The 22,473-nt window shown below is 46.7% G+C and overlaps 1 protein-coding gene across 10 annotated transcripts in view; it reads left to right on the top strand.

Moving 5' to 3' along the window:
* The window catches only part of Lca5l (lebercilin LCA5 like), a 34,246-nt gene that overhangs the window by 8,704 nt on the left and 3,069 nt on the right, over nucleotides 1-22,473 (top strand). For 6 of the 10 annotated variants that reach the window (XM_087576752.1, XM_087576753.1, XM_087576749.1 and 3 more), the window contains 7 exons: nucleotides 3,789-3,864; nucleotides 5,041-5,372; nucleotides 6,857-7,371; nucleotides 10,233-10,370; nucleotides 19,740-19,824; nucleotides 20,919-21,022; nucleotides 21,339-21,456. In XM_087576752.1, coding sequence (XP_087432878.1) covers nucleotides 3,860-3,864; nucleotides 5,041-5,372; nucleotides 6,857-7,371; nucleotides 10,233-10,370; nucleotides 19,740-19,824; nucleotides 20,919-21,022; nucleotides 21,339-21,456 — 1,297 coding nt within the window. In that variant the 5' untranslated portion in view covers nucleotides 3,789-3,859. The remainder of the gene's footprint in view (nucleotides 1-3,788; nucleotides 3,865-5,040; nucleotides 5,373-6,856; nucleotides 7,372-10,232; nucleotides 10,371-19,739; nucleotides 19,825-20,918; nucleotides 21,023-21,338; nucleotides 21,457-22,473) is intronic. The other 4 variants (XM_087576757.1, XM_087576756.1, XM_087576754.1 and 1 more) reach the window with 1 other exon arrangement.

The following is a 22,473-nucleotide window of genomic DNA, read 5'->3' as shown; positions in this document are numbered from 1 at the left end:
GAATATGAGAGACTTAGCTTTCCTCCTAAACCACAAAACCAGACAAGGACATCCAGTTGCCATGCTCAGAGGTTCTGCCCAATGCAACCAAGCAAGAAAAGGCATAACAATACATATAATAAGATAATTGGACTTTATGTACTGACTGGAGATCCGTGGAGATGATATGAGAGGTTGGGATGGCAGGACTGGAACGAGGGCTCAGTGGTTCGGAGCAGGATACTCTTACAGAGACCCTGGTTCAGTTCCCAGCACCCACATGTCAGCTCACAACCATGTATAACTCCACTCCTTTGAGATGTGATGCCCTATGTTAACCTGAGTGGGCACTGTACTCGTGTGGCGCCCATGCATACATGCAGAGGAAACACCCCACCCCACACAAATAAATAAATGCAGTTTTGTTTGTTTAAGAACCACAAGACACTAAAACAGTGAGTGAACTTAGAAAGGCTTCACAGGCCATGTCAGTGTGTGCTCACTGGCAGCCTGGCCACTGGCAGGGAGCCAGCAGAAAGTGAAGTTAAAGGGTGAGACCAGTCATGGCAGCCGTGCTTGTTCCTATAACAAGTGTGAAACGGAGTAAACCCAACACAACCCAAAGACTTCTTCAGACTGGCAAAAGAAACCCAGGACAACCTAAAAAGAGATGCACAGTCCCATGGATTGGATTCTCAGTGGTGGAAGGTTCCGGAATTTACCCACAGATCGTGTACAATCTACCAGACCATTTTCTAAGCATCAGCAAACCAATTTAGGAGTTCATATGGAAATTTGAAGGACAATACAGGTAGAATAGCCTTGAAAGTGGAGATGAGAGTTGGAGGATTAACATGGCCTTACTTCAAGATAAGCTTCAGTGTGCATATGTGCTGGTCAGTAGAGCAGTGTGAATACCTGAATTTTGACAAAAATGAGAGTTCTATGGAAAATATACTTTCAAAAAATGGTGCCAGGCATGGCAGCACATGGTTTTAACTCCAGCTCTCAAGGGACAGAGGCAGGTGGATCCCTGTAAGTCCAGGGCCAGCCTGATATACACAGAGTTCCAAGACAACTTTGGCTACATAGAGAAACTGTCTCAAAAAACAAAAACCAATGCTGGAACCACTGGCTGCTTATCCATGAAGAGGGAAAGTGTTCTTAGTGCTGTGACTCGCCCATCATCTCAGTGTCATGAAAGACTGAAGGGACAGTGAGTGGTCAAGCAGGCCACCTACACATGTGCACTTACATTCCACACATACTACACATGCTACATGTGCATACACCACACATAATACTGCTCTCATATACACTACACACACCACACATAAAGGCACCACATACGCATAAACTACCTCATTTTTTGAGATGAGGCCTAGAATTAGCTATGTGGACCAGGCTCGCCTCAGCTCAGAGATCTGCCTGCCTCTACCTCCCAAGTTTTGAGGTTAAAGGCCTGCCACCACATTCAACCAAATACATACAACTTTTTAACTGGATTACAAACATTTGGGAATGCCTCTTTTCATAAAAACATGTAGTTTCAGTAAGCCAAAGAAGTTGGCCTATTGAGGTTCTTCAAAATTATGTGTGTTTTAGGCCAAGCGTTGTGTTAGACTGAAAAGAACTCTAATGCAAATAGAGCTGGGTCCAAAACTCAGCTGTCTATTCTGAGCCATCAGTTCCTAAACTACAGAGCAGCGTGGATAATTACCATCTCACAGAACTGCCTCCTGACTGGGTAAACTAATGCATGCAGAGCCCCCACTTCTGCTAGACACAGAGTGGACAGGGCAGGGACAGTAACCATCAGTGGAGGCTGTCAAGTGTTGGTTATGACAGCAACTCGCTAGGCCTGAGTTACACAGGCACAAGACAGAGTTTCTGTCTTCAAGACTTTTTCAGTGCAGAGGGAATTTTCTAGCAACCTCTCCTGATAATATCAGCAGTGCTCTTGACAGTCTTTGTCCTAGAATCCCTCTTCCAGGATAGAAGCTAGTCTCTGTTGATGCACAGCATGCTGTGTTTTTACAGACACCATCAAACACACAGGCACACACGTGCACACACACGCACATGCGGACACATACATAATGGAACTGTGGATTTCTGGTGTTTGTTTCATTGTTTAGACAGCTGGGTGCAGCTTCCAGTCTGTCTACCTCGGTGCAATCTATCATGCATCGCTCCAGCACTTCCTGCAGTTACCAGACTTGGTAGGCAGTCTATGAGAGAAGCATGAAAAGTACTTTTCAACCAGGCATAACCAGTCATACTGGTGCTCCCCGGAATCTTAGCACTAGGAGATAGACACAAGGTGATCAGAGTTAAGAGTCATCATCAGCAACATATCTGAAGGCTAGCCTGTGCAACACAGGACCGTGTCTTTAAAAAAAGTAAAAGCACTCACTGTTGAAATCTGAATTCAGTTTCCAGAACCCACTGTGGACGGACAGAACTCAGAACTGACTCCTAAATATAGCCTTCTGAGCCCCACCCCCAAACACACACAAAAATTGTGCACACAAAAAGATTTTTAAAGTAAAAAATTTTAGAAGTTAAACTCTGTTGAGTTCATTCTTTGTGTAACCAAACTAGTTGGAAAGATTTGTTTTCCTCCATAGAGCTGAGGGGCTCATGAATGCTAAGCACATGTTCAAGCTGCATTCAAGCTCAGGGCCTCTTTAAAGAGTGTTCTAAATTGGGGGAACCTTTTTCTTAGGGGAGCCAGAGCAACAGACAGACAGACAAGACAGACACTCTGTAGCCCAAGCTAGTCTAGATCTCACTATGAAAAAGCTCATAGCAACCCTCCTGCCTTGACTTCCTGGGAGGGGGAGGCAGTTGCAAGCACAAGACACCATGCTCAGTCAGAGAAGAACTTCTGTTGAAGGGATCATCAGGGACAACTGGCCAAACATGTGTCCTCTGGATGAGCAGCCACTGTTGAGGCAATTTGGTTTTATCAAGATGGGCAAGAAGTTAGGGGCTAAGCTGTACAGCTACTGGTGGCAAGGCCAAGCAAGGCAGGAGTGAGGTTGCAGGGCTGCCAGAGTAGTTTTAGCCCTTTGGCGTGTCCTCACCAACATCTGGGATTCTTTTTTTATCATGTGCATGGGTGTTTTGCCCATGTTGGCCTCTGCACCACATGTATGCCTCGGTGTTCATGGAGGTAAGAAAAGCGTGTGTCGGATCCCCCAGAACTGGAGTTACTGAATGTTGGGAGCCTCAGTTTGGGTCCTGGCCACCGGGAAGAGCAACGAGCACCTGTAGCCTCTCCAGCCCCGACACTGGGATTCTTAATCCAGAGGCTACGGTTGAGGCTACGGTTCACAAAGCAGGACCTCTGCCTGGAGTCCTGTCCACTGCTACCCAGAAGAATATGCCTGAAAAGAGAATTCTTTGTGCTGGGACTGTGTTAAGTTCTACAATCCACATTGTGAAGATGGAAAAGGACCCAGGCCTGAGCTTCAAAGCCAGGATAGTCACCTTACTTCTGACCTGTCTGAGCCTCCCCTGTACAGTAGGGAATGCTGCTGCAGGCACGACTTGTTCATCATAAAGGCAGCAGTTAAGCAAAGCTAGTATTACTAGTCAGGTCGTGTGGCTAAGATTCTTAGTGAGAAAATACGAATTGTAGAAGACATTCCATCAGCCGAGGAGAAGGCCTAGAACACTAAGCACATGCAGCAAAAGGCAGAGACCAACTCCGGGCACTCAAAGCTCCCAGTAGAAAGTGTTATGTTGCTGTTGCAAAGGATCTTACCCCAGCTAATGTCTCTTTTGCTTTCTTGATAAACCAGAATCGAGAGCTGAATAAAAGAGCCATGCATTTAAAGACACCTGCAATGGATTGGTTTGGTTCATCCTACTGATGAGGTAAGCTACTGTGCAAGAGCTTCCCAGGGCCTGGTCTTTCCCAATGTAGAGCCTCATGAGGAAGTGTTGAGTGTATTCACGGGGGGCGGGGGGGGTTCTTGTCTGTTTCAAATAGCTCACACCCAGAGAACCCAAACATTTCTTCCTTGAATGACGTTGAGTCCACCTCTCAGGTCGCTCAGCAGCTCCTAACAAACCATATAGACCTGCCTGAGCATGGCCACATGCCTATAATCCTAGTGCTGGGGAAGCTGAGACAGGAGGATTAGAGTTTGAGGTCAGTCTGGTCAGAGATAGCAGGTTCAGTAGATAAAGAAGCTTGCGGCCAACTCAGACAACCTGAAGATGCCCAGATGAACTGGTTCTGGTAAGTTGACCACTGACTTCCATGCATGTGCACCTCCACCCCATAGATAAATACATGTAAGAAAATGTATTCTTTTTTAAATAATGCTAGACTGGTTCCAGATCCCTTCAGAACAAAGGAAACTCACTGCTTTCATTTTCCTTTTCTCTTTTTAAACATAAATTGTGTTTAAATTGTGGCCAGCTTGGGCTGTGCCTTTAAAGGGGACAGTGGCTCCGCAGGTGAAAGCACTCGCTGCCCTTGCAGAGGGCCTGGGTTAAGATGCCAGCATCCCTGTGGCAGATCCAAAGTCTGTAACTCCAGTTCCAGATGATCTGACTCCCTCTTCTGGCCTCCACAAGCACTGCACACATGTGGTGCACAGACACATGCAGGCAAGCACTCACATACATAAAAATATATCAAAAAAGTTGCCAGTGTTTTTATTTGATATACTTTTATATCTCCTGTAAATATTATCAAAATTTGACCCCAAAGGTCCTATATTTCATGTAAAAAATAATATAAAACCAAATAGAGAGTGTTCCAGAAATGCCTTTTAATAATGTGTTGTTTTGAGCTGGGCATGATAGCACAGCCTTTGATCCCAGCCCTTGGGAGGCAGAAGTTGATGGATCGGTGGATCTCTATGACTTTGAGCTGGTCTACACAGCAAGGTCCAGGCTAGCCAAGACTGAACAATGAAACTTTGTCCCAAACAAACAAACCAAAAAAAGTACTGTTTCCCATTCTTAATTTCCCATTATAGTAAAGCACAGCCTCATTTAACTCCAGTGACCACAGGCCAGAGTGTCCTTTTGTTTCCTCAGGTTGTGGACTATGTCTTTGGCTGACACAACAGAAGCACACACGAATGAGCATTTCCCCAGTCTGGCATTAGGAAGCAACAGGAAGTCTGCAGAAGGCAAGCATAGCCCTGGTGCTGGCGGCCTGTCACGGAACAGCCGGGCTTCCAGTGGGAGCGTGGACTACAGCAGGTCCCGGTGCTCCTGCACAAGCCTGACTTCTCGCTATGACTACTCAGAAGACTTTCTCTCTGAGTGCTCTGAGACAGCTGTCAGCAGACATCAGCCAGAGCAGCTTCTGGGGAAAGAAAAGGAGAAAAGAAAGTATAACACATGTAAATTCCCTCAGCCTAAAGGTAAGAAGCCAGACTTCCCAGCCAGGGTCACTGTAGCACTGGTCACAGTGCTGTCTTTGTTTAACACTAGTGGCCACAACCAGTTATGGGTGTGTCTTCCTGAAAAAAGAAGAAAAAATATATATATATGAAATTTTGGAAGGACTTGGAAACAAAAATTAAGGAAATCATAAAATAATAAACTGTAGCCTCATCCCCACAGAGCTGGCCCCCTAAGCCTGCTACTAGGGAGAGTTCTGTTCTAGTTAACAGGTGCTCATCAGGTACTCGGTACACAGGTACTCAGTACTTGGTTTCACCAGTTTTTTGCCATTGGCCTCAACTAAAGAATCAAAGTTTGAACTGCCAATGAAACGCCTTGTCTTGACCCCAAGAAGACAGTCTCCCAAGTCTGGTAAGGATGGTGGTGACCTCCATCACCCAAAAGGCCTTTTCTTTGTGGCCCCTTGTTTTATTCCTATTTTTCTGAGACAAGATTGCACTGTGTAACAACCCTGGCTAGCCTAAACTCTCCTTTTTAGACCAGGTTGGCCTTGAAATCCACCTGTCTCTGCCTCCAGAGTGCTGGGATTAAAAGCTTATGCTTCAGCACCCAGCTGAAGGCATTTTCTTATTTGAGGTTCACTCCTCTCAAAAATGACTTTAACTTCTGTCAAGTTGACATAAAACTATCCAGAACAATGGGTTTTAATATAACTTGTTGTATTAGAGTTCATTGCTGTGAAGAGACACCATGACCAAGGCAAGTCTTATAAAGAAAAACTTTAACTGGGGCTGGTTTACTCTTTCCCAGGGTCAGTCCATTATCATGGAGGGAAGCATGGCAGCGTGCAGGCAGACGTGGTGCTGGGACAGCCAGAGTTCTGCATCCTGATCAGAAGGCAGCCAGGAAGAGACCGATTCTACACTAGGCAGAGTTTAAGCCTAAGAGACCTCAAAGCCCACCTACACAATTACACATTTCTCCAACAAGGCCACACCTCCTAATAGTGCCACTGCCCATGGGTTAAGCATATTCAAACCACACCAGTGTTCTGTTGTGTTTGAAGCAGGGTCTCATTTAATCCAGGCTATCCTTGGACTCCTAATCCTCTGCCTCTGCTTCCCCAGTGTAAGGATACAGGAATGTGCCTCCACACCAGGCATGATTCTCAGAGTAACTTTTATAGCAGATATCTAAACACAGGCTTTAGACTTCCAAAGAAGTAGTGTATAGTCCGTTCTGTGTCACCTGATGGCTCTCTAGCCTTGGATGACTTAAAATGACTCTCAGATGTAAGGCAGATGAGCCTGGGCTGAAGAGCTGTGTCTGGGAGACAGTTGTGTGTGCAGTGCCTACGTGCAGCAGGCACGTCCAGTGAGCCGCCTCGGCCTCTCAGTTTCACGGCATTTATGTTTATGTGTGTACTGGGGGTTGCTACACACGTGCATAGTTGCATGCCTCTGTGCACTGCTGTAACAGCCTGCACTGTCTGTCCATGCAGGCCAGAAGGACATCCCAGCTGAGAAAAGGCACATCTGGAACGCTTCATTTTTCAGTTCTCAAATCCAAACGATTGCCAAGAGAAGAGACACCATGACACACCGGATACTGTCAGCCAGGCTCCATAAGATCAAAGAGCTGAAGAATGAGCTGGCCGATATACACCGGAAGCTGGAAGCCACTATCCTAGAAAACCAGTTTCTGAAGCAGCTTCAGCTCAGGCACCTGAAAGCCATAGGGACATACGTGAACTCTCAGAACAATCTACCTCAGATTACAGTCAAGCACCAGAATGAGGTGAAGAACCTTCGACAGCTCCTCCGGAAATCCCAGGAGAAGGAGCGAGCTGTGTCCAGGAAACTCCGAGAAACCGACAGCGAGTTACTGAGGACCAAAGATGCCTTGCAAGCCCTGCAGAGACTCTCAGAAGACAAAAACCTTGCAGAGAGAGAAGAATTGACTCACAGGTTGACCGATCTTACAGCCAAAATGGAAGCAAATGACAAAAAAATACAGGTTTGTGTCTCAGGAGTTCCAGTACTGGGTCCATGGGCTGTGACCCAGCTCAGCACAGGGAGTAACTGTGTTGAGTAGCGAGTGGGCAGATGGGGGCTGGAAGGAGGCAAACAAGTGTCAGAGCTGGGAGTCTGCCCTGGAGTGGGCAAGACTGCCCTGCAGCAAGAGTGCCCAGCCTGTCTGGAAGCAGCTGGTCCAGTGGCCACATGGGCATGTCCTGTGAGTCAGAGGTCGCCAGTGTGTTGTGGGCGTCTTCCTTTGAAATGATCACCTGCTTTCAGCTTCTACTGAAAGGCCACCTCCTCTTGCCAGAGTATTGTGTCTGTCATTCCAGCCCCTTTTCTTGTATTGTCTCTCTCCTCAATCTGACAGATTAGACTTGTTTCCACACAGTTTTCGTTATTTAAAAATAATGTTTTCTGGGAAGAAGAAAGAAAAGGGAAAGGAAAGGGAGGAGAAGACAGGGGAGAGAGGGAGGGAGGGGAGGGGGGAAGGAGAGAGGGGAGGGGAGAGGGAAGGGAAGGAGGGAAGAAGAGAAGGGGGAGGGGGAAAGGAGGGAGCAGAGAAGAGAAGGGGGAGGGTAAAAATGGAATTAAAATATCTGAAGAGATGGATAGATTTTTCCTCAACAGACCTTGGTTGTTCATTAAAAGGGGGAAAAGCTTCACAGTAGGGGAGCGGGCACTAATCCCACAGACTTCTGACTGTTTTACATGATCCTGATGGACATAAATACAAATGGACTGTTTAATTCTCTGATACTTGGTGACAAATATTTTCTGATAAATATTCGATGGTTTCACCTGAATTTTCATGATAATATTTGTTATGGGTACCTGGGGGTCACGCCAAGGAGTCCCCTGAGAAATTATTCTATGGAACAGATCTGGTACAAGGCAGTTTATTTGGGGACAGGATGGGGAGTGGGGACGTGGAGAGGAGATAGAGGCAGACATGTAGTCAGCAGACAGTTGGGAGCAGAGCCATCAGGGTAGAGAAGAGGGACAGGAAAGGACAGAAAGGAAGAGAGACCAGCAGGAACACTTGGAACAGAGAGAGAGCAGGAGTGCTGGGCGGGCATTTTACATACAGCCCACAGCTGATGCACCTGATGGCAGATGCTGACATAAGCTCCTGTAGGTCCCTGAGTGTAGGCCCCTGTAGGTCCCTGGGAGTGTAAGCCCCTGTAGGTCCCTGGGAGTGTAGGCCCCTGTAGGTCCCTGGGAGTGTAGGCCCCTGTAGGTCCCTGGGAGTGTAGGCCCCTGTAGGTCCCTGGGAGTGTAGGCTCCTGTAGGTCCCTGGGAGTGTAGGCCCCTGTAGGTCCCTGGGAGTGTAGGCCCCTGTAGGTCCCTGGGAGTGTAGGCCCCTGTAGGTCCCTGGGAGTGTAGGCCCCTGTAGGTCCCTGGGAGTGTAAGCCCCTGTAGGTCCCTGGGAGTGTAAGCCCCTGTAGGTCCCTGGGAGTGTAAGCCCCTGTAGGTCCCTGGAAGTGGCCTAGTGGAATAGCTTGTAAAACAATTCTGCAGGAAAATCTCTACTGTTCAAGAAAATTGTCTTCCATAGAATAGGCAGTAGACACTAATAATACCGGAAGCCCCTGTCACACTGACACCTAAGTCAGCACTGGGTGCTGGTGTGTCTGGCCTGGCTAAGTCAGCACTGGATGCTGGTGTGTCTGTTCTCACCTAAGTCAGCACTGGATGCTGGTGTGTCTGGCCTGGCTAAGTCAGCACTGGATGCTGGTGTGTCTGGCCTGGCTAAGTCAGCACTGGATGCTGGTGTGTCTGGCCTGTCTAAGTCAGCACTGGATGCTGCTGTGTCTGGCCTGTCTAAGTTAGCACCGGATGCTGGTGTGTCTGGCCTGTCTAAGTCAGCACTGGATGCTGGTGTGTCTGGCCTGTCTAAGTCAGCACTGGATGCTGCTGTGTCTGGCCTGTCTAAGTCAGCACTGGATGCTGGTGTGTCTGGCCTGTCTAAGTCAGCACTGGATGCTGGTGTGTCTGGCCTGTCTAAGTCAGCACTGGATGCTGGTGTGTCTGGCCTGTCTAAGTTAGCACCGGATGCTGCTGTGTCTGTGTGTCTGGCCTGTCTAAGTCAGCACTGGAAGCTGCTGTGTCTGTGTGTCTGGCCTGTCTAAGTTAGCACCGGATGCTGCTGTGTCTGTGTGTCTGGCCTGTCTAAGTCAGCACCGGATGCTGCTGTGTCTGTGTGTCTGACCTGTGTAAGTCAGCACTGGATGCTGCTGTGTCTGGCCTGTCTAAGTCAGCACTGGAAGCTGCTGTGTCTGTGTGTCTGGCCTGTCTAAGTCAGCACCGGATGCTGCTGTGTCTGTGTGTCTGACCTGTCTAAGTCAGCACTGGATGCTGCTGTGTCTGTGTGTCTGGCCTGTCTAAGTCAGCACTGGAAGCTGCTGTGTCTGTGTGTCTGGCCTGTCTGTTCTCCCGTCTTACGGTCCACCACTGTGGAGGGGCGGCATGAAGCCCATTACAGCCTTCCTGTGTGCTCTCTGGGGATCCCCATCCTCATGGCCTGTACTGAGGCTGGGCCCTTCCTCTAGGGAAAGGAGCCAGAAGATTTACTATCTGCAAAGACAGCAGAGTAATGCATTCGGATCCCACCATTATGCATGCCCCTGGTTGTACTTACTGGTTTTTCAGGATGCATTTGAATATTTGTTATCAGGGTCCAGGGTTTGTAAAGAACACTGGGGCACTGGGCTGGAAAGATTTATTTACTCTCTAGACCTGAACTCTGGGACTTTTTGGCTGTGGTTTCCTTTTAGCATAAATGTAACTTGCTTCATCATAGTTAAGCTTGTTTCATCATGCTGGCTACAGAGTAGTTGAAATATATACTGTTTTCAGAACTTGGAAAAGCAGCTGCGGCTGAACAATCGGTCCTTTAGTCGGCAGCTGGCCAAAGAAAATCGGAAGACGTTAGCAGCTCAAACAGCAACCAAGGCCCTGCAGGCAGAAGTGCGACAGCTGCAGCAGAAGCTGAAGGTATCTCCCCCAGGCCAGTGTCCCAGACACAGAGCTGCTCACACATGATGTCTTCAGGCGGTGTCTTTGCACAGTTATGCAGATGCAGTGTCTGTAGTTAGCAGAGACTGAGCAGCCGGGCCATAAGTTTTCATTGTTATCTCCCAACAGCGAGCAGCAGTGCATTCTGACAGCAGCATTTCAGTGCAACTCAGAATCCATTTGTAAACTTAGGAGTCGAAGCCTGGTAACCTCCAGAGTACATTCCAGTAGCCCGTAATTACTTAAGGTCTTACTTGTGACTTGAGAGCAGTCCCGACCCAATTCATTTGTACTGTATGAACGAGGCTGCAGATTCATACACTGACAGATGCGAAACACATAGTTTGACTTGCACAGCCAGGCGTGTTAGAGACAGGGGGTCAGTAGATGAAAGTCACCCTTGGCTATAGAGCAATTTTGAGGCCAGCCTAGGCTATGTGGGACTGTCTCCAAAAGTAAGGACTAGCATAGAGAACCCTGGGAGCCATATAGCCAAAGGGGAAAACCAACTCCCCCAAGTGGTCTTCTGACCTCCACATGCATACAATGTCATACATACATACATACATACATACATACATACATACATACATACATACACACACACACAAAAAAACATACACATGAAAAAAGGTAGTGGCACATACCTTTTATGCCAGCACTCACTCGGGAGGCAGAGGCAGAGAGATTTCTGAGTTAGAAGCCAACCTGGTCTACAGAGACCCTGGCTGGGAAAACTGGGAGAGAGAAGGGGGGAGAGAGAGGGAAAGAGAGGGGGAGGAGTCGGGGGGGGAGAGATGCAAAGTACCAGGGGGTTCCACTCAACCCAGTTAGAATGGCTGTTTCCACAGGACAATGCTGTTAAAGATGTGGAAAGAGAAGATCACCGGTGGGAGTGGGAGTTAGTTGAGCCACATGTGAAGCTGCATGATGGTTCCTCAAAAAGCTAAAATTACACAACTGCATGACAACACTGATCCATGCCTGAAGAATATGAAGTTGACATACAAAAAGCATGCATATACACATGAGGGCCACCCCACTGTGTCATGTACATATTCACAGAGGGCCATTCAACTGTAAAAATGAATGGAATCCTGTCGTTTGCAGTAGCACAGATAGAAATGGCAGGCAACATGTAAGGCACCATGACCCAGACCCAGATAGCAAGTACTGCATGTTTACTCTTGTATGTAAAGGGAAGAGATGAGAAAGAGGGACTGCGAGGGCCTTGGAACGGGGCAGGGCTGCAGGAAGAGAGGAGGGAGGGAGGGAATGGAAGAGCAGGTATGAGTGGCCAGTGTGTGGAAACATCATAAAATAGCGAGTCGTATTACTTTCTACATTACTCTGTTACAGTATTATAACAAAGTTTTTTAAAGATTTGTTTTTATTCATTTTAATTGTGTGTGTGCATACACACATGCACATGTGCCCATAAATGCAGTGTTCATGGAGGCTACAGGTATCAGATGCCCCGGATCTGAGTTATAAGTGGTTGGTTGTAAACTGCCTGACTTGTTGGGAACTGAACTCAGTCCTCTGACAGAAGCCAGAAAAGTGGTGAGTGAAAAAGAGGCAGAGTAGCTTTATATGCTGTGACCACCTTAGAGGAGGATGCAGAACAAACTACATGTTGGTTAATATTTACAGACGGAAATGGCCAGATATGGTGGCTAACATGGTGGTGTTGGCACGTGGAAGGCAGAGCAGGAAGGTCATGGGTTCAAGGCCACAGCTGAGCTAGATAGGATGATATATGCCAACTGGGCTACACACGCCACACACACGCATGCACGCACACACGTACGCACATACACACACTCCAGTGTGCAGAAGACAGAGCAGAAGGGCTGACTGCAGAACCACATCTGGAACCACAGAACTGTTGTGTGTCATTATACAGCAGGGTTGAGTATAAAAAAAAATCCTGAAAAGTCACTGAAAACCCAAACTAAGATTTTTAAAAAGAACCAACTATATATTCCACTGATGATATAAGGTTATGGGAAAAAGCCATTTTAGGTGACTTAGCACAGTATTTCGGTTAACTCTAGCCAGTCACCTGCCAAGGATGGAATGACTTCACACACAAATGTAAATGGTTCCAGAAGTGATATATATTTTGTGTGTGTGTGTGTGTGTGTGTGTGTAGGGGGAGGTAATAGGGTGCTTTGTGATGTGGTGCTTTGAATACATTGTGTATAATGTCGGTGCCCTTCTGAACAGGGTTCTAGGGGGATGGTAAAAAGAAAATACACAGGTAAGACAAGGTGAAATAAGTCCACAGGCCTGATTTTGATCTGAAGTAGAACTATGACTTCACGCAACATACTTTATTTTAAAAGCTAAATATTGTCAATGTGACTGAGAACAGTGGACACCTCTAATGTCCCCTGGTTCAAAAAGAAACAAGACATCTTAAAGAATCATACAAGAGAAACTATCACCTTGTAGGAACATTCAGAACCAGTTCTTACTGGCCAAAAATGATCAAAAAAGATAGTCAGGCATGATAGATACTCCTGTAATCCCAGCACTCAAGAAGCTGAGACAGGAAATTCAAGACGAGGACTGCCTAGGATCTATATATAGCAAGACCCTAACTTGAAATTAGTAATAAAAATAAATAAATAAATAAATAAATGAATAAATGAATAAATGAATAAAGGAAAATATATGAGAGTAGAATGGGGTGAATATGATGGTCAAAATACATTATATATGTATATGTGTATATTATAGTATATATATACATGTGTATATGTATGTGTATTATATATCTATATGTGTATAAATTGTATGTGTATGTATGTATATTATATGTGTATATGTATGTGTGTATGTTATATGTGTATGTGTGTATATTAAATATGTGAGTTATGTATATATGTGTATTGTATATGTGTGTATTATGTGTGTATGTATATATTATATATGTATGTATATGTATATATATGAAATTGTCAAAAATTGGCTTTTTAAAGATTTATTTTATTTATATGAGTACACTGTCGCTGTCTTCAGACACACCAGAAGAGGGCATCAGATCCCATTACAGATGGTTGTGAACCACTATGTGGTTGCTGGGAATTGAACTCAGGACCTCTGAAGAGCAGCCAGTGCTTTTAACTGCTGAGCCATCTCTCCAGCCCCAAAGAATAGTATTTTTATATAAAGAAAAGTAATAATAAAATTTGTAGTTCTTAGACAAAACACTTTACCTGGAGAGATGGACAGCAAGAACATTTGATGTGCAATCTTGAAAACGGGCTCAGATCCACGTAACAGGCTAGGAGCCCCATGCACACCTCAGCTCTGAGGGAGACAGGGACAAGAGGATTGCTGGGGCTTGCTGGTTTCCAGCCCAGAAAACAGAAGCCTCAGGTTCAGAGAGAGACTCTGCCTCAAAGTAATAGGCAGAGAGTGCTTGAGGGGAACCGTCCTAGGTGGGTCTGAGTTGGTTGTTGCCAGGTATGGAGATCAGAATCTGCTCTAGACCACTCCACGTTGTAGAGCACAGTGGCTTTAGGCTGTACCTCATTCTGGGTGGCTCCCCTTTACTAAGCAAAAGTTAAGCATGTCCCATAACACACAGAGTGATGATACTTACTGCCACGGCTAAGTTATTGGTGAGGAGTGCATGGGCATTCATGTGTGCATAATAAAATCAGTCATGAAGCCATGCCTAAGAACATCAACACAGGAGACCAATGAAGGGCATGAGAGCCTCACCATAATGAGAAGTACAGCAGTCTGTAGAACCCCACAATGAAGGATACCTGCCCTCAATCCACTGGCTGCCCATCAGGAGATGATGGAAACCCTGTCTGTCACTTTCCTTGGGGCTTTAGTTTAATACTACCTACAGATTCCCAATGCTTGACACATCCCTCTCAAATTATGTCCACCTGTCCAGCCAGCCCTCCAGACACAGCCCTGGACCCTGACCCACTGGTCCTGTGTCTTGGTGGTGGCTTGCTTGACTCTGCAAGCTTCCAGCTGGTCTCCTCTTGGATTCATTAATATACAAACAACCACCTGGAGTGACTGCCAACCTCTGAATTAACTCTGTCTTTGCCTTAAGATTTCTGCACTGCCGTGCATGCACACACACAAATGGGAGCAGAGACCAGAGTTCAACACTGGGTGCCATTCTCTATCTCTACCCATCTCTACCTTATTTTGGGACAAGGTTTCTCACTGAACCTGAGGCTTGTCTAGACTGGCTTGGTCAGTGAGCTCTAGGGTCCTCCTGTCTCTGCCTCCCAGTGCTAGGGTTACAGGCTGTACCACTGTGCCTGGCTTTGTGTGTGCTGCACACACACACACACACACACACACACACACACACACACACACACGTTTGAAGTGTGATGTGTGACCTGAGAGTCAAACTAATAATTAAGACGGCAAAAAGGGGGGCTGGGGATTTAGCTCAGTGGTAGAGCGCTTACCTAGGAAGCGCAAGGCCCTGGGTTCGGTCCCCAGCTCCGAAAAAAAGAATCAAAAAAAAAAAAAAAAAAAAAAAAAAAAGACGGCAAAAAGGACCCATGAGTGTCAGCAGCCATGATATCCAGAGGAATGTAGATAATGTGGTAAACCACAAAGCAAGGATAGCTAGCTTGTGGAGTCACCAGTAGCTGATACATTCTGACACTGACGAGATACTTTCTGTTCTGTAGCTGATACATTCTGACACTGACGAGATACTTTCTGTTCTGTTCTAATGGAGTGGTGCTTGTTGATAGGTCATTTCTGCACTGGCGAAATGAGCCAATATGGAGAGGGAGGTAGGGAAAGAGGAGAAAGAGAGAAAGGGTGCACACAGAGAAGAGGAGGGAGGGAGGGAGGGAAGGAGGGAGAGCACAAAATGCCTAGATTATAGAAAAAGGAGCCTCTGGGGGAAGGGCAGCCCAGGCCCTGGGCTGGAAAGTTCAGGGTTGGGGATAGGATATGCCAAGTAGGGACTGAGGGATGCTGGGAGAACCTGGAGGCCAGGTCTGCTTCGATATGTAAAATATGCACCTCAGTCCCTTGTCCTGGGGTCTGAAGCCAAACACTCATGACCCTTGGTCACTACCAGTGGCAATCACTGGTGATTCCTCCTGCATCTGGGATCATCTCCCCACTGTAGATAAAATTTCGTATAAGCATCACCTGTCAATAAAAAGCTATGGCCAATGAATTGAAGCAGGAAGTAGGAGGTGGGACATCCAGCAGGGATAGAGAGAATTCTGGGAAATAGTCATAGGCACAAAGTACTCACCATGAAACACTGAGGAGATGGACTAGCAGGTAGCTGAACTCAGGATAAAGGGGAGATTTGCCCCAGGAGCCCCGGGGAGACAGACGAAAGAAAACGAGGGGAAACCAGCCATGTAGCTGAACCCAAGTTAGAATAAAAGGGAAAATAAGTTAGGAGCAAATCTGAGAACAAGTCAAAGCTCGTGGCCTAGGAATTTATTAATAATTAGTCTCAGAGTCATCATTCTGGGAGCATGGGCTGGGAGGAAAACCTGGATGTATTTTTTACAGCCACCAATACAAACATCTGGACAAGTGAGTTTGATCTGTAGGCTTCTCCACTGTAGCCATCCCTGATAATGAACCAAGGGCAACAGAACAGAAATTTTAAGAGTGTTATATTCTAGACCATTCTCGTTATGATGTTGAATAAAATTACTTTCAGGCACTAGAGAGATGGCTCAGGGGTTAAGAGCACTGGCTGCTCTTACAGAGGTCCAGAGTTCAATTCCCAGCAACCACATGGTGGCTCACAACCACCTGTAATGGGATCTAATGCCCTCTCTAGCATGAAGGTGTACATGCAGATAGAGCACTCATATACATAAAATAAATTACAAAATCATTTCTAAAAATTATTTTTAAAAATTACTTTCAAGCACCAATGACTGAAGGAATGACATAAATGTTGTTTACAGATCTATAGTTTAGGCAGGACTTGTCAGACAGCACATCTGTGCCCCTCCTGGCCTGAGTAAGGACGGTTCCTAGGCTGGAGGATAAGCATGCCAGAGGGCTCTCTCCTGTGTCTGCAGCGAGTGCCAGTTAGCAGCCAACACCCTTGGTGGTTGGTGGGATCGCGCCAGCGGCCTTCCTCACAAGTTAGTGGCTGAGAGAAGAGGGATGGAGGTGTGGGGAGGGACGACATGCCATTCTGCCCATATGAAGTAGCCTCAAGGTCACAGAGCCTTCCATCTGCCTCCATCCATGAGTTGAGATGGGTAGCAAACTCCTGCTGTGGAAGAACTTAGGGACCAGGAAGTGTGCCAATTTCAGGGCACTATAATGTACCACATAAACCCAAGTTCATATTGTCTGGTCCTAAGATCCTGGGATATCTGTTTCTGTACATTAGCCTCATTGGCAGAGTCATTTCCACAGATCAAAGCCCATCACTGCAGTGTGGGACTAACTGTGAAGACAGAGGCCAGTCTCCACAGCTCCCAAGTGAGATGCTGTAGCCTGGGCTTACAGATAAGCCCCAGGGAGCACCGACCAAGACACTGCCTCCTCCTTTCACCCTTAGTTGACAGGATTCCCTGTGAGCTCAGGATAATCTTTGCTGTGAATTCATCCATGGGCCCCTTGTGCTCTGTGGTCTGTTGCATGATCACACTGTGAACCCCAAGATTGTGTATAGTGCGGTTCAGCCCTTAGCACACACCTTTAATCTCAAACAATAAGGGTAAAGTTTAGTTTGTAGAAGGAAGCACCCATGTTTGAAAGTGATGTCTAATTGAGTGGCAAGCAAAGTGACGAATCAGAGAAAGATTTGACAGAATAGGATCTACTTAAGGAGCAGTACAGAGAGGGGTTCAGTTTTACTGTGAAGTTCTGCAGAGACAGGTTGCAGAGAGGACTTGCTAGACACAGGTGAAGACAGAATGAACCAGAGAATGAGAAGGAGCCAGAAGATTAGAAGAGATTGCCAAAGTTAGTATGAAGCCAAGCAAAACAATTCAGTCAGAGGCTGAGAGAGAAGCCAGATTGAATCAGTCAGATTGGAAAGGAGTTTGAGCCACAACAGGTGAGTTAACCAGCCAGCTAGAATTCAGAAAGAGCTAGAAAGGGAAACTTACTAATTCAGCAGGAAGTCTCAGAGGCTGAGAACATACTAGGTCTAGATAAGATTGAATAGAGGCTAAAAGCTTCCAGGACTAGGCCTAAGTTAGCAGATGGAGACAATAGGTCTCAGAGAGGACAGTTATATCAGGTGAATAAAAGTTATTTTAGGTCTTCCTGTAAGCTGCCAGAGGTGACCTGTGAAGATGGTTCACTACTCTTTTGACCCACAAAATTCCATAAAATCATGCAAATCAAGATGTTCAAACCTTCCTGTTCACTTTAAGAACACCCAGGAAACTGCTCAGGACATCAAGGATAGTCAGAACAGCAAAGCCACCGAGTATCTGAAGGATGTCACTTTAAAGAAGCAATGTGTGCCATATTCCAGCGATATAATGGTGGAGTTGGTAGGTGCACCGAAGCCGAACAGTGGTGCTGGACACAGGGACAGTGACCAAAAGAATGCTGAATTTTTGCAGCACATGCTTAAAAATGCAGAGAATAATGCTAAATTAAGGATTTAGACATAGATTCTCTAGCCATTGAACCCATCAGGCCGGATTAACCCATACATGAGTTCCCTTACCACACTGAGATGATCCTCACTGTGACAGAACTGATTGTTCCCACGCCGAGAGAGGAGGTTGCACAGAAGGAAAAGATATCCCAGAAGAAACTGAGGAAATAAAAACTCATGGCACGGGAATGAGTTGAACATAAAATAAATGCAGATAAAGTAAAAAACAAAAAGTTATTTCAACGGTGGCCCATCTTTCTGTTTCTCTTGACTAACCACACACATGCCCTGTATTGTTACAAACTGTTACCTTAGCCCCCTTTGGCCCAGCCCAAGCTCTGTTCTATGCTCAAAGGAGGTTCTTCCTCATGCTGCTTCCTTCCCACCCACTCAGCCCTGCATCCGCTGTCAGCAACCACTCTATCTGCTGCTGAGCCAAATACCAAACCACAGGCCAGGACTAAACTTTACAGCAACCAAAACACATCCTTGTAAACCCTGAAGTCTTCATTGAAAACAGTGTGAGCGACAGTCAGCCGGGCTGGAAAGGCGGCCCAGACGCTGTGTGAGTCAGGTTTGGCTCCCAGCACCCACGTGGCAGCTCTCAGCCATCTTAACTGGCTCTATATCTGGTACCTTCTCCTGGCCCCCAAGGCCTTGGAATGTTATAGTCACAAACTGTCAGCGTTTCTAGTCTCTGAGCTAAATGTTAAAATATGACAAAGCCGGAAGGGGCAATGGGAACCACAATGCTTTGTTTCTGGAAACATATTCTAGAAAAGACACTTCTCATCCACATCCATACATCTCAAAATAAAATTATGATTAAATGAAGCATAAAAAATAAAGGACAGGAGGTAGGGAGGACTGACAGCTCTTCTAGAGGTCCTGAGTTCAATTCCCAGCACCCACCCACATGGTGGCTCACAACCATCTGTAATGGGATCTGATGCCCTCTTCTGTGTGTCTGAAGACAGCTACAGTGTACTCATATAAATAAAATAAATTTTTTAAATATAAATAAAGGACTGGTTTGATTCCTGAAAGGTTAGCAGCACCAGCTGCTCTTACACAGGACCCAGGGACCCAGGTTCAACCCAGCACCCACTTGGAGCTCACACTATCTAAACTCCACTTCTAGGGATCTGATGCCGTGTGTGTGTGTGTGTGTGTGTGTGTGTGTGTGTGTGTGTGTGTGTGTGTGTGTGTGTGTGTCCAACAAAACACTCTTAGGGATAATTTCTAAAATTTCTTTAAGAATATAAAGCCCTCCCTCTACAGCTCAGACGCCAAGGGGTCTGTAATGTTTCCTTCACTGACACAGAGATGACCTCAGAGACAGCAGTGGAGCCCAGAAGCCCAGTAGGCCTGTCTCCATGTAGAATGCCAGGATTACGGCTTAGTCCTTTTCTACCACCCAACAAGTTAAGACCTTCGAAGCTTTTGTTTTGTCATGACTTAAAACCATTATTGTCAGGGTTTAAAGCAGAGTAGTGGCCTTGTTGTCCGCCTTACCCGTGAGTGTTGCCTGAGTGGCAGGTGCCAGGATAAAGGGCTTGATCTCTGTTATCCAGTGCTGTGGTCACTAGGTTGTGGCCAGAGTGACTGAGGACTGGATTTTGATGTTATTTCACTTTTCCATTACAGCCTGTGACCATTGGCTTCCTCTTAAATTGCTCTTTTAAGTCTAGGTTTATAAAGCAATTGTTCCTGGGGAACTGACGTAGTGCTCTTTTTAGGAGAAGGATCGTGAGCTGGAAATCAAAAACATCTACACTAATCGAATACTTAAAAACTTACATGATAAGGAAGATTACCCGAAAGGTACGTCTTAGTCCCTTTTGCTCAAAATCTATTTTTAAGTGTCTGCAGATATTTTCCTAACTTACACAGGCAAAGCGGTGGGATCCTGAACAGGTCCTTGACTGGGCACGGGCGTGCGTTCTGTGACTGTAGAATTATGGAGCTGTAACACTGTCACAAAGAACTGAGCTCCTGCTGGGCTCAGTCCCTTCTGCCCCACCCCAGGTGAAAGAGCCACAAAATGACCGCCGAACGGAGCTCTCTGAGGAGATCTGTAAGCCAATGTGCAGCTTCTGAATATGAACGTTGTCTGAGGTGCACTATATACATCAGCCTTCAGGGTCAGTGGATTTAGGCAAATGCTTACAGCCATGTAATCATCACTCTGGTCAAGAGAGCACCTCCCACCCACATAGCCCATACCCAAGAAGTCCCCTCAGGCCCTGTCCAGCTGCCTAAGCAGTCTCTGGCCTCCTTGTACAATGGCACAGTTGTCACTGTAGACCCCAACACAGCCCTGCTCTGTCCTAGCCAACATTGTTCAGCACGGTGGCTCCAGGCTGGTGCTCCAGTCCTGCATTTTGCCCTATAAGATAACAGGTGCCCATATTCACTGCGCCCCTCCCAGCCACAGGGTCTTCCCAGGTAAGGCACAGCAGAACCCTCATGGCTAACACAGTAGGAGTAGCCAGGTCTGCTTTCAGGGGCATCGGCCCCCAACTTCTTGGCCTCCACTGACTCTGAATTATAATCCTGAGCAACGCCCAGCAGACAAGATAGTGACTGCCATGGACAAGACCGTTTTGGTGGTCACACTGTGCTGCCGTGGATGTGAGACCGTTTCGGCAGTCACGGCTCTTGTTCACGTCATGGACCACCTCCTCACCAGGCCTCTGGAGCTCTGGCATTGTGTGGCAGCAGCTTAGTCTCATAACTCTGCAATCATGTGCTCATGATCTCTGAGACTGATGAAGGAAGGTAGGAAGGAGAACTCTGGCCGTGCATGGCCTGTTTAGAATGCTCCCATACAGGGCATCGTCTGTTAGTGTGTGCTTGAGAGCAGTAAAGCCTCTGAACACAAAAGGTCTCTCACATATAATCTACCTATCTTACAGTTTCTTCCACAAAATCAGTCCAAGCAGACAGAAAAAGTTTGCCATTTGTAAATGTGAGACACCAGGAAACCCAAAAGTCAGACGTCCCATTTTGGATAACTAAGGTATGAGAACTCTGAAATCTTGCATTGTCTAAAAAATATCTTAAGGAAAATAAAGTGTCTGGCTGTGTGTGGTGGTGCATCCCTTTAATCCCAGCTCTTGGGAGGTAGAGTCAGGTGGATCTCTGAGTTCAAGCCAGAATATTCTACAAAGTGAGTTTCAGAACAGTCAGGGCTATTACCTGAGAAACCCAGGGGGTCGGAGGTTGGGGGGTGACTAAAAACTGTCACTTGTATACAAAAAGCTTTGATATCTATTTAAAGTTTAAAATTATCCACAGCTCAAAAACATGCTTTTTACTGTTTTTGTAAATTACAGGATAAAAAGGCAAAAGGAAACATTGTTCATAAAGAAAAGTCAACAGAAATAAACCATGATATTTCTTACCATGTGCGTAAACTGCCAAGGCAAGAGGAGTCTAAGAGAAAATGTGAAGGTAATGGAACAGCTTTAAAAGTCTCCTGTTGTTGGGGATTTAGCTCAGTGGTAGAGAGCTTGCCTAGCAAGTGCAAGGCCCTGGGTTCAGTCCCCAGCTCCGAAAAAAAGAAAAGAAAAAAAAAAGTCTCCTGTTAAGGGGTCAACACAGTCACCACCTTGGCGGAGAACAAGAAGGCTCAGCTGGTGGTGATTGCCCATGATGTAGACCCCATTGAGCTGGTGGTTTCCCTGCCTGCCCTGTGTCGAAAGATGGGGGTGCCCTATTGCATCATCAAGGGAAAGGCCAGGCTGGGGCGCCTGGTCCACAGGAAGACATGTGCTGCTGTTGCCTTCACACAGGTGAACTCGGAAGACAAGGGTGCTCTGGCTAAGCTGGTGGAAGCTATTAGGACCAATTACAATGACAGATATGACGAGATTCGCTGCCACTAGGGAGGCAACGTCCTGGGTCCTAACTCTGTGGCTCACATTGCCAAGCTGGAAAAGGCAAAGGCTCAAGGACTGACCACCAAACTGGGTTGAATGTGCACTTAAGTTTTCTGTACATAAATATAATTACTTTACCGGCAATCCCAGCACAGGGTGGGGGACACTGAGGCAAGGAAAGGACCACCAGTCCTGGGTCCAGTCACCTGGCAAGCTCAAGAGTTATCTTGGTAGACACAGAGTCATTAGCTCTACAGCCAGGGCTCCCGGGGGTAGATCCAAGACAGGCAGAGGTCAGAGAATATTGGAAAGGGCTGCTCAGAGCTCCAAACCTAAGATCACCAAGCTGACTTTCAACTCGAGAGCAGGTCAAGGCCAGGCTTCTGTGGGTGTTGAGGTGGAGCCTCAGTCGGCCCAGGCTGCAACTGCCTGAGGAAAGTCAGCCCCCCAGGCCACAGGCCGGGCAGGCCAAATCTCTAGCTCCAGGTTAGAGGAGCCTGCAGGAGAAAGGGATGGGGTGGGCATGTGGGATGGCCCCAGTCTGCCTGCTGCTGGTGTACAGCTGGGGTCTCCCTCCATTCCCTTGCAG

Source organism: Rattus norvegicus, chromosome 11 (genome assembly GCF_021556685.1).
Source record: "Rattus norvegicus strain SHRSP/BbbUtx chromosome 11, alternate assembly SHRSP_T2T, whole genome shotgun sequence".
Taxonomy (NCBI): domain Eukaryota; kingdom Metazoa; phylum Chordata; class Mammalia; order Rodentia; family Muridae; genus Rattus; species Rattus norvegicus.
The sequence above is the reverse complement of the archived record's forward strand: the minus strand, read 5'-3'. Positions and strand labels throughout refer to the sequence as shown.